At 43.3% G+C, this 12,579-nt stretch overlaps 1 protein-coding gene across 11 annotated transcripts in view; it reads left to right on the top strand.

Moving 5' to 3' along the window:
* SCHIP1 (schwannomin interacting protein 1) overlaps positions 1-12,579 on the top strand; it is a 155,824-nt gene that overhangs the window by 110,280 nt on the left and 32,965 nt on the right. The window contains exon 1 of one of the 11 annotated variants that reach the window (XM_082394083.1): positions 1,479-1,938. The exons of 9 other annotated variants lie outside the window; for them this stretch is intronic. In XM_082394083.1, coding sequence (XP_082250209.1) covers positions 1,877-1,938 — 62 coding nt within the window. In that variant the 5' untranslated portion in view covers positions 1,479-1,876. Of the gene's footprint in view, positions 1-1,478; positions 1,939-12,579 lie in introns of those variants that run through there. One more of the 11 variants, XM_082394084.1, reaches the window with a different exon arrangement.

Genomic DNA, 12,579 nt, shown 5'->3' with positions numbered 1-12,579 from the left:
GGGAGATCTCTGCTAGAGAGAAGCCCTTCCCAAAAGCAAGTGTGGCTCGGGAGATACAACTTCCGTCAAACTGTCTGACAAAGGCACAAGACATTCTCTTGGGAATTGAGGTGGAGGATGAGGGTGGATGGAGTTAAAGGGGTGTTTGGATGTGGGTCATGGGGTGCAGGGAAAATATTTGTTTTAAGGAAGTAGGGCTACTACAGTGAGACACCTTGATGCTACAAGTCTACCACGAATTGAATTTTTTTTAATTTGTGGAGAGGAAGGGTAGACAAGTGAATGTGAGCATGTCAGCAAAGGTTCAGATGCCAAAAGCTGTCTTGAACAGCACTTTTGCTTTAGAACTCTGTTCTTTTTTTTTTTTTTTAATGCTATTCTTGTCTGCTTACATTCTTTTTTTTATGTATGTATGTATGTATGTATGTATGGCTTTGTTGGGTCTTCGTTTCTGTGCGAGGGCTTTCTCTAGTTGTGGCAAGCGGGGGCCACTCTTCATCGCGGTGCGCGGGCCTCTCACTATCGCGGCCTCTCGTTGCCGAGCACAGGCTCCAGACGCGCAGGCTCAGTAATTGTGGCTCACGGGCCGAGTTGCTCCGCGGCATGTGGGATCTTCCCAGACCAGGGCTCGAACCCGCGTCCCCTGCATTGGCAGGCAGATTCTCAACCACTGCGCCACCAGAGAAGCCCTAGAACTCTGTTCTTAACAGCATTGAGGTTGGTCAGGAATTCACACTGGAAGAAGTATTGACTGGTACATTTGCTGCTTTCTGTCGAAGCATGTCAGACTATAAGACTGTGCTGCTGAACGGAGCCTTGGCCTTTGAATTCTTCTTTGGTCCATTTCTCCCACACACAGTAACTTTTAAAAAATACTGGATATAAGTTTTAGTTTATGGCAGTAGTAATTCGATAACAAGGAGTGTGTGTGTGTGTGCACTTCTGTTTATCTGCTTCTTGCATCAAAACATCCTCCAGCTGTGGCCCTTTTCCTTCTCTGTATGTAAAGCCAGCAAACAAAACCAAAGCCATGGGAAAAGGGTAAAGAGAGCAGCAGAAAGGAACGTCCTCTTTTGTGAAAAAGCCTGCCACCGGCTTTTAAAGAAAAGTTGATGGATCTTTTTCTCTTGCCTACATTAATAGAACAAAGCAGCGATCCTGGAGCAGAAATGAATTTGGAAATGTGTTGGAAATGAATTTCATTCTTGTGCTGGGGTTTCTCCCTGAAGATGAGACTTTTACATCTGATTTTAAGGAATGATTGGTTATGGGAAAAAGGAAAAAAAGGCAAGCATCTGTCTTACAGGTTAACTTTTAAATTATACTGTTCGGTTTTGGCACGGGAGACCCGGCTTTTAACTTACCAGTGAAGTCTGCGAGGCTGGGCTTTGCATCTATTTTTATCCCATACACTCTACCCCTGGTTCAGAAAAAGGTTGCTGGATTCCTTACAGAACTCCTACCCACATTCAGCCCTGAAGGGGGGAGTTGGGGAGTTGAATCAGCTTTTCCTTGACTTGGGGTAGAAAAGGTGCTGGGGAGAGGAATCCAGGCAGGATCCGTCAGGGTAAGGTGACAGCAGACGTGGGAAGGCTGAACTCAACCAGCTGAGTGTCAGGGCAGAGTTAGTCAAGGAGAACAGCAGCTGCCCCCGTGCTGGAGCGCAGGACAGACCAGGGAGGCTGGGTGGGGCGGTGTCTCTGGGACAGAGGGGGGCAAGGTTACGTACAGCCGGACACAGACTCTTAGCTGGCTCTCCATGTCAGCATGAGCGGTAACCAGGGTCCTGGGCAACTGCACGTCAGCCTATCAGAATTCATGGGAGGTTATTTCTTAAGTGAAATTCTAAAGAGTTAAAGGATGAATTTGGACAGTGATGGAATGGATGACATCATCAGTCAAGAATCCCCATTGGATCTGGAGGGGGATTATAAAAAGGTAAGGGGGGCGAGCTCTTTTGTTTGTAAACAATCGGACCATTTTTCTAACCGGGAGAAAGATCACCCTTGAGGAGTGGCCAAATTCCACACTCAGTGGCCATTGCCATAATATATTCAGGAAGGCTAAATGCACAGAATCGAATGCATTAAGCTGGGAGAGTTCTTCTTTCTGTGTTTCCCAGTTTGTATTCATTAATATATTATAGCAGTAACTGGAATACACATGTTGTTATTCTGAAGTTGAAAGACATTCTATTATGCATATAGTTTCTAGGCAGGCTTTTTATGTAAAGGAATAATTTTTAAATTACTGACATGTTGACAGTTCACCTGCAAGAAATAATTACTAGCATGTTTAATCTATCTTTCTAAGTTTGGCTTTTTTAAACAATGAAAAATATAAAGTTTTACTAACAGAAGTGTGAGGTTTTAAAAAAAAACTGATACAGTATCTTCTAATTCTTTGCTTGCCTTTTCTTTTGAAAGTCAGTAAATATATTTTTGGTATGTTTTTTATGGTAATTGGTAATAACAGCCCCAAGTAAAAATAGCTTTAGTTATATGTGTGAGGTCATGAAATTAAACTACAAGCGTGTGCTTGTCTGTCCACAGAAGGCTAAACACTATGTCCTTCCCCCTTATTATTTCCTATAAGTCAAGTGTAGGTCACAACACAGCCCAGTATGAAGAATCAGGGACCTTCCGTCATGGACCTGGAAAGAAAGACCTGTTTTCCCTCAAAGGCAAATATCCTAAAACAGTAAAACTTGCTCCTAAATTTTTAATTTGATCAAATACGTCACTAACTTTTTTTCCCCTAGATTGAGATAGAAGCTTCTGTCTTGATAGATCTTTACGTATAATAATGTAAAATATGGCAATTTAAATCTTATATACATAATTGTGTGTATGAGGCCTGTTTTAAGGACATACTTTATTTCTTAGAGCAGTTCACAATCGTTTATGTTCTTTCTCCAGGAGTTGAAACTTAAATAGGTTTAAATGACCTGCCTTGTTGCTCTGTGTGTTTTTTGTCCTTTGTGATCCCCAAGAAGGAAGTGAGGGCCCGAGGGGATAAGTGCTCAGAGTCTTGAAACCCTGACACCTCTCCGATGTCCCCTCCTGCCGGAAGTGGGTGTGCAAAAGATACTTGGGACACTCAGCAATCAGAGTCGGGCACTTACCCAACCCAGTAGAACAAGTGCACAGTTCTCATATTGCCTCTATTTTCAGTGCCAAAGGACTAGCCACGGTTTTCTTTGTCACAGCGTTTCTCAGCTAGGAAAGTGCAGGTCAGTTTGCACTTAGGAAAATGAAAGACATACCACTGCTAATGCAATAACAATAAAAGTAATGACCACTGTAGTTTCATCCTACTTAGAAACAGAGAGAGCCCAGATGCCTGGAATGACTGAGCCATGGTATGCGGGCAACCTGATACAGCGTTGACTAAAGTGACAAACATGTAAGGCTCAAGTAGCTTTAAAACATCAACAACAACAAAACAGAGTTGAATTGTACAACCCTTAATCTCACTAAGGCAGTAGAACACCACATGTGACTTTAAGAGAAATAGTATCTGAGAGGTTAGTACCAAAGACCACTAGATGAAACTTTTAGATGTGAAGGATGCCCAGATATCAGTGTATATTGTTGTGGACCCTAAACATGGAAGTCGTTCTGTTGTCATTTCAGCGTTTAACAATTTTTCTCAGGCAAAGTGCTTTCAAATGTATGCATATCATGATAACTACAAAGGCTTCCTTATTTTTTTTTTTTTAATTAATTAATTTATTTTTATTTTTGGCTGTGTTGGGTCTTCGTTTCTGTGCGAGGGCTTTCTCTAGTTGCGGCGAGCGGGGTCCACTCTTCATTGCGGTGCGCGGGCCTCTCACTATCGCGGCCTCTCTTCTTGCGGAGCACAGGCTCCAGACGCGCAGGCTCAGTAGTTGTGGCTCACGGGCCTAATTGCTCCGCGGCATGTGGGATCTTCCCGGACCAGGGCTCGAACCCTTGTCCCCTGCACTGGCAGGCAGATTCTCAACCACTGCGCCACCAGGGAAGCCCAAAGGCTTCCTTTTTGAAAAACCATTATTGATCATTTCATTAAGAACTTCTAGTGAAACAGGGCAACATATGCTTTCTTTAAAATACAAAGGATAGAAAATAATTAGCTAATATAAAAATCACTTTTCCTAAGTAGAATCTTTCTTTTCTAAGTTTTTTTTCTCTGTTTTGTTTTTGCTGTTTGGCTGACTAACTAGAAAATTAAATTAGATGCCATAAAGCAGTGGTCTGTAGGTTTTTTCACCTTGTATTCATCAGTAAAATGTTTTTGAGCCCAAGCCTTTAATATACATATATTCTATTCATAAATTACACATATATACCACTGTAAAAATACATCTTGTATGTATAAAACATATACAGTCGTCCCTTGGTATCCACAGGGGATTGGTTCCAGGATCTCCACAGATACCAAAATCCCAGGATGCTCAAGTCCCTTTTATGAAATGGCATGGTATTTGCATATAACTCACACACATCCTCCTGTATACTTTAAATCATCTTTAGATTACTTATAGTACCTAATACGGTGTAAATGCTATGCTATGTAAATAGTTACTGGGTACATGGCAAATTCATGTCTTGCTTTTTGGAACTTTCTGGCATTTTCCCAAATATTTTTGATCTCTGGTTGGTTAAAGCTGCAGATGCAGAACCCAGAGACATGGAGGGCTGACTATATATAAGTAGATATTTTTAAGAATAAGAAGTTTAAAACGTAAATAAAAATAAAAGTTTTAATAACTTCTTCTTTCATCTCCTGTCACTCTGAGGTCAGTTGTCCAAAACACTTGGAAAATTGGTATATCCCTGCCTGGGTACAGTAGAATTTTTTATACCAGTTGCACTAATAAATACTGCATGTATATAGGGATTATTTTACAAGGTTGTGTTAAAGTCAGGCAAACAGCCTTCAGGGGAAAGGTCACTTTATGATGACTAAAATTAGATTCCACCCAGGCAAAGGAAGGAAAGGAGTACACATCTGTTCCATTTCCTTGGGGAAGGTCCTGATGTTTCATTAAGGACCTCTGGTTTGTTTAGGAATAGTAGTAAGACTGTACTCAACCGAAAGCACATCTTAGTATCTAGGAAGGAAAGCCTGCACCTTGGCAGAATCCTAGGTGTGTAAGTCCAGTCTATCATGGCCCTGCCTTGCTCTGAGCAACCTCTGACCCTCTGGGTCCCACAGCCCATTGTCTTCAGGACACGGAGGCACATAGCCTGCCAGTCAAAGTCCTGATCCCGTCAGCCGTCACTCACCAAGAGCCTTCCTGTGTCCCTGGCATTGTGTGCGGGGCCAGGATCACAAAAGGGAGGCTGGGCTTTCCCTCAAGGAGCTCACAGTCCAAATGGGGAGGCGTACAAACAAATAAGCTGCCATGGAATTGACGCCACCTGGAAGGACGTTCAGATGGTCACTGTGGCCCTAGAAAACGCACAGCCTGCACCATCTCAGGGCTGGGGATAGATCCACATTATAGCAGTGGAGAGAGAGAGGAAATCAAGAATATTTAACATGAAGCACAGTAGAGGACTGGTTCCCACTTTGTCCCAGAGCAGAGCAAACACCGGCAAGCTGGCCTTGCCTTCTGTCCCCAGGCTACTCCTGGCAGGAGGAGCTGCGGACAGGGCCGTGTGTGGTCGGAGGATGGGCAAGCCCGCTTGCCTGGCTTTGTTTCTCCGGGGTGCTGTCTCTCGTGTGGTGCATCCAATTATGGTGAAAGATTAGGGAGGAGCCCGTGAAAAAATTAAAAGGCTGGAAGGAACAATATTTAAAGTGAAGCCACAGCTGCGCCTCATGTTTTTTTAAAAAGGTGAATGGAAATGACTGCTTGAGATAAACTGTAATAAACAGGAACACAGAATGCCAGCTGCCATTCCAGACAAGAGCTCTGCCCTCCCCACACAATTACTGAGGAAAAGCAGCCGTCGACCTCCGTGAACCCTCCCGTCTTCCTGTCTGTAAGGGCTGAATATGCTTGAGGAACTCCGTTAAGTTACTGAACCCCGGAGCCCAGCCCCACCTCAGCCCCCCGGGACAGTCTCTTCCTTTTCTTTCAAGGGAGGAATGGGCCCGGTTGGTTTTAGGTCTTGTAAATATGAAGCCTCATAACTCCCAGTTCAGGCCTCTTTGCATCATATAACCCTGTTGGCGCACCTCGGTAAGCCAGCGTGGTAGGGAGTGGGTTCTTTCAGATAACTAGATTTTCCAGATACATGGTATGTGAATTATACCTCAATTTAAAAAATAAACACACACACATTTTGGGGGGAGGGTGCGGTTTATTTTTTAATTGAGATATAATTCACATACCATAAGATTCACATGTCCAAGTATATACTTTGATGGTTTTTAGTATATTCATAAGGTTCTACAAACCACTAGTATCTAATTCCAGAATATTTGCATCAGCAGCCCCCAAAAAAAGCCTGTCCCCATTAGCAATTACTCCTGATTCCCACCTCCCCACCACAATCATCAATGTACTCTCTGTCTTTCTGGATTTGTCTGTTCTGGACATTTCTGTATCTCTTTCATCCTTTTCTCTACTCTTCTCAGCAGGTTACCCCGCCCCTACCTTTAATATTAGCAACAAGACCATTTCATGAATTTCTCTGTGGATCAGACACTGTGCCAAGTACTTTCTATATAGTATTGTATTTAATCCTTAAGACAACCTAAAAAATAAGGTATCTTTATCCCTTTTTTCAGAAAAAGACACTGGGGCTTAAACTGTTTCCGTAACTTGCAGTAGTAAGTGTCAGAGTGAAGAGGTTAACTTGGGTCTTCTCGGCCCCGATTGCCCTGCGCCGGGCTCCTGCTCTCCTTCCTGGTCACACACCTGTGTTCAGCTCCCCCAGATCCTCAGCCCACCTTGACATGGGAGGCGGGGGACACCAGCTTCCTGGTGGTTGATTGTGGTTTGGCTGTTGCATAACCTTGCAGTAGGTGTTTTGGACTGTTGTGTTCTGACAGTGATACTGAATGACTGAGATGGTTTTACAGACTTGCAAAATGGCACCTGTTAAAAATAGAGTCCCCAGATAACACCGTCCTGTGATAAAAGTAGTCTCTGAAGGCAATCGTTTGAGAACCCGAGAGAGCTCAAGATGCACCCAGCAGTTCATGTTTTGGCTATGCTGCTCAGAGGTGAGGAAAACTTTAATTTTCAACTGTGTCCCTTTAGGATTTGACATTGAAACACTCCCACTACAGAAGTCATCCTTGTAGATTGCACCCTGGGCTCCTTTACCTCCACCAGAGTTCCCATTCAGCCAGGAAATGGCTACTGAACTTCAACCCTAGGGGTTTGTTAAATACTTTTGCTCCGGTCCTTAACAATTAGATGTTCAAGTGTTAGGGACTCTGCAGGACAGCACTTCTGTCTGCCTGCTCATGTTTATCTCCTCTCCCTATAGCGTGAGGAGAAGGAATGCAGTCGATAGGCCAAACAAACCATCATCAGGGTTAACTAATTGTAAACAAACATCTCCATCCTCTGAACTGGCATCCCAACCCTTTTGATGTTGGCAAATCCTTTAGTAAAACAGGTGTCAGAAGGCCCCTGGACCCTCCTTGGATGCCCGTCCTGGACTTCAGGTATCTAAAGGCAGCTGTCCCGTGATTCTGATGCTGAGCAAGCCTAACCCACGTCTCAACATTGCCCAACAGCCCAGCCTGACGTCTAGTCCAGAGGACTTGTTTAGGTAGATGGGTGCGAGGATGCAAAGATAAGAGATTTCAACAGCATTTCAGGAGACCTTTCTGGATTGTTTAGTGTAAGTATCTGAAATAGAAAATGTCAGGAAAACAAACTGAAAACAAAACAACCAGACTTACTATCCACTCAGTGATACAATGGAAAGATACTAGGTTATTTAACTTTCACTTCCACTAATAATTGAAAAGCTCTTCCCAGGAAGCTTGCGTCTTGAAGTAAGATGCAAGAACTTGAAATAACCTGCACAGAGCAAGTATTTATGCCCTTGACATTCAAAAGCATACAATCCGTATTTTTACAGAATGCTGTTTTCATATTTTGATCTTGTGATAAACCCATAGTGAGAAAATAATTAGAAAGTACTATCAGTATATTTGGGTTTTGTTTTATTTTTTGTTTTAAAGAAAATTAATAAAATTTGCCTAATTAACGAATAAGTTCTGTCCTTGTGGTTCCTAATGTTTAAAAGCCTCAGACTCCTCCACACTAGAATGCTGCCTATAAATTTAGAGTAAAACTTTCTTTCTTAAGCCGAGGAGAGAAATAAGAGTGACTATTATTTTACTAAAGGAAGAGTTCTCTTCCACCGGGAGCTGCAGAATCCCAATTGCGTTCCCTGGTGGATGCCGCTAATGGCAATGATGCCAGATATCACTAGGCAATAGATTGCACTGAAGCAACGGGATCATTAATTGCTTCAAAACAGGCATCCTGGCAAGGCCTTTGGCAGAGGCCAGACGACTGCAAATGCAATGCACCTGGATCCAGAGTCTGGACGTTCCACAGGCAGCAGATCTGTGCTCAATTAAAGAAGAACCAACTCTGTGTTGCATGTAGCTCCTTGATCTGTTCAGGTGTTTAAAGCCATGGTTCTCAGGGTGTTTGAGCCAGCAGCATCTGGGAACTTGTTAGAAATGCACTTTCTCAGCCCCACCTCAGACCTTCTGAATCAGAAAAATAGTCTCTGGTTTTGCAAGCCTTCCAGGTGATTCTCATGCATAATCAAGTTTGAGCACGACTGGTTTAAAGAAATTTGTGACCAGAGAGAGAGAGGGTCACGTTGTGCGTGCACCCACCCATGCGATTCTCCACTTGGCACACCGATGGCACAGCAACCTCCCTGCATCCAGAGTTTCTTCCTGGGCCTTGGGGGACCAGGGTATTCATCAGCTTCTAGAATAATGCAGCCCCCAGCCCTTAGGAAGTTTTTCCTCAATGGCACATTGTTTTCCTTTTTCCCATTAGTTATCATTGCTTTAACAGACATGAGGCCTGTGTGAGACACCCAGGTAGAAGATGGAGAAAGAAAATTCAAGGCCTGGAGGCTTCTTCAACTTAGAGAGAGAAACTTCTGGTGAAATAGCTAACCCCTCGCAACTTCTGGGGCTTGTTAGAAATACAGGACCCCTGAATCAGAATCTGCATTTTAATAAGATCCCCAGGGGATTTGTATGCACCCTGAAGTGTAAGAAGCACTGACGGAGGTAACAGCTTTAGCAAGGCAGAAAGGAGGCTGCTAGAAGTGGTATTTTCCTGGATTTGTAGTGAATTGTACTGAGGCAGGATTATAAAATAAGCACATCCAATAATATAACAGGCTATTTCAGTTCCCATGGTGCACAGGTAACAGTAAGAAACCGTGGAGCTGGGGAGGAGGGGAAGATCAATCCAGGGAAGAGATGGAAGACAGGAAACCTGGGAGGAAACATTTTCCTTTCTCCCACTTCCCTTCCCCACAACTGAATCCCATCCAGGCCCCGGTTGTCCCTGCTCCCAGGCTTACATCTGCTTTTGTTCCTAGAGCACTGCTGTGCCATTCGCATCAACTGCGCCCCCTGACTCTCTAAGCCAAGCTTCCTTAAATGTCTTCTTCCTTTGGGGAGTTTAAGGAACCCCTTCCTCTGGGTCAGGCAGGCCCTCTCCTTTCCAGCTATGTGGGGTCAGCATCTGTGCAGGAGTCAGAAGGAAGCAGCTGCTGGCAGTCTCCTGAGCACCAGCTGGCTTTCGGTTTAGGCTCAGGATGTTATGTTCCAAAGTGTGTTTCTGAGAACCTCAGTGGGCCCGCAGCTGCCCCCAAGAAAATGCAGTTTGCCAATTAAATTTTAGAAATGCACAAGACACACAGTCTTCTGCTTATACATTTATAAGACCAGCATGTGAAAGACTAGGTGGCCCCTGCTTCAGAGACACAAGGATGCTTCGAGCAAGGTGAACGGGGTGCCAGAGGGACGAAGGCGGGACCCAAGGAGGGTCTCGGGTAACCGGTGTGTAAGGGCCGGGTGCAGCCGTGTCCCAAAGAAAGTATGGAAAGGACTTGGGGACGGACCAGATCTGGAGATAGCCGATATTTACCCAAGCAGAACATTAGCTTGGGCCGTTTGCTTTTTATTTCTTTTACGAAATCCCCCCTCTTTCTTCTCGTCGACTTTGGGGAATTGCAGCAGAACGGTGGCACAATGGGAAAGGCTGAGCACGGGCGTTCGGGGTCTGAAAGGGCTCAGTGGTCTGTGTTCTGAGATCGTGGCTCACATGATGCCCTCAGAAGCCATCGTGAGCCTTATCTGCCCAGGCACAGGGGGTGGCAGCAGGGAATTCGTCGACAGGCAAGGACAAAAAACTGCCTGTGGCTGGTCAATGGTGAGTTTGTGAGGACATTTTCACTCTTGATAATGGTCTTTCTGTCTCATAGTGACGAGCCGCTCCTCCTCAGGCGCCCTCTTGCTTTTTGCCTGCAACATCAATTTTAGACGTTTCACTTTTGTTTTATGACAATATTTCCCAAGACCATTTTAGGAGGGGACATGGCTCTGCTTGCCATAAACACAGTTGGCGAGTGTAGTTTTGAGTCCGCCTCTCCCTTTTCCTGTGCACTTCGCTGTTCCTCGCCCTGGGGCATGTTTGGGCTTTGGGGGTTTGGAGGACGTAATTGCCCTGCAGGTGTAATTCCTTAGAGAGCAAAAGAATTTTGAAACTACACATACATACACACACACACACACACACACACACACACACACACACACACTCATACTTTACACATGTGGGCAACAAGAAGGAAATCAGGTTCCAATTGTTGAATTTTAAGAGAAAAACTATTTTACTAGTCAGTCGAATCATAGTTACTTGAAAGGTTAGGGCGGTTTGTTCCAAAAGGAAGATTGAGCAGTGGTGTCCAATGAGTGGCTCTGATAAGAAGACATTTGTATTGTAAGTATTTGCGGTTATGATTAGGCATGTGGTGTGTATGTTTTGCAGTCAGGTGTGTTCTCCTTTTCTGAGAAAGCATCACATCCATCTCAGGAAAGAAGTCGATCTGAATCTAAGTCCCGCCTCTTATCTTCAGCATGGTGTCCACGTGGACGCCTTACTGATGGATGTGGAGGAGTGATGTGGAAGAGGAGCAGGAAGATCTGGCACCGGAAAGAAGGACTTGAATCCTAGCTCTTCTATCTAACAGTAGAGTAACCTTCCTTCACCCTCTGTTTCCTCATCTTCAGACCAGGAATTGTTGGAGGATTAATCATAATAGCTACCGCTTATTGCAGATTTACATTACCATAGGGCAGGTACTGCCACTAAGCAATTTACATAAATTTTCTCATTTAGTCCTCCAACATCAAGTGGGATCCTTTACCTCTGGACTGGGAAGGGCTTTCCAAGCACAGAGCCAGCAGACACTTCAGAGGGAGTGAGCTATTGACTTAACTGTATAACATTTAGATTCCAAACTCAAAAGGACTAATCATATGCTTACTATAAAATTTTCAAAACTCTCAGATCTTTATAGAAAAATAAGCAAAGCTAGGAGTGAGTAGAGGAAAGCAAGTACATTAACTGAAAAAAATTAAACATTTAATCTCACTGGTAATCAAAGAAATTAACATAAAAAGAATAGCACTTTTTGCCTATCAAATAAAAAACACTAGCATTTTTTTTTTTTAAGTGAAAATACTCAGTGTTAGCCAGGATATAGTGAAAGCTGCACCCTTTTTCGTTGCTGGTGGGCACGTACATTGGAACAGATTTCCTCTTGAGCAGTGTGACAGAATGTGTCAGGAGCCTCAACAAGTGCTCACACTCAGCTGATCTGGTAATTCCACTTCCAGGAACTTATCCTGAGGAAATAATCAGACATGTGGGCAGGAATTTATGTAAAATGCTAACTTCTCTGTAATTTTTAATTGGATACAACCTAAATGGGTAACAATAGAAGATAACTCCAGAGGAGAGAATGATAATGCGGCCATTCACAATTGTATTTTTTAAGAATTTTGAATGAAGGAGGGAAATTCTCATAATATAAACATTATGATCTCAATTTTATAAAAAAGAGAAAAATACACACATAAGGTAAAAAACTAGAAGAAAATATACCAAAATGTTAGCAGCGATCTGCGTCTAAGTGGTGGGATTATGGTGGCTTTTATATGCTTTATACTTTTCTTGATTTGTTCAGTGGGATCCAGAGAGAGAAGAGGAGAAGAGGAGAAAGTCTGTGTATTACAAAACAGTTGTCTTTAAACTGTTAATGAAGTATTCCGGTATAAAAATAGTAATTAATGTAGATAGAAATATTTTTAAGACCTTCTCCACTATCTATAGCTTTAGCGTACAAAGTAAATCAGGAAAGATAGACATGAAATCAAGTGTGTGTTCACACCTCACACCTGGGATAGGTGTTTTCTTTAAATAAAACCTCTTCCAGACCCCAGGCTAATGTTAGACAACATTAGTCATTAACACTCATGTTGTGATCTACCGATTTTATATTTGAATATTTCATTCCACTCAACAGTTTTCTGACTGTAGAGGACATTGAGTGAGATTCTCTTTTGGCTGTTATATGG

The sequence above is a fragment of the Balaenoptera borealis genome (genome assembly GCF_965194805.1).
Source record: "Balaenoptera borealis genome assembly, chromosome: 5".
In the NCBI taxonomy this organism is placed as follows: domain Eukaryota; kingdom Metazoa; phylum Chordata; class Mammalia; order Artiodactyla; family Balaenopteridae; genus Balaenoptera; species Balaenoptera borealis.
Note: the sequence above shows the minus strand (reverse complement) of the source record. Positions and strands in the feature narration are given on the sequence as shown.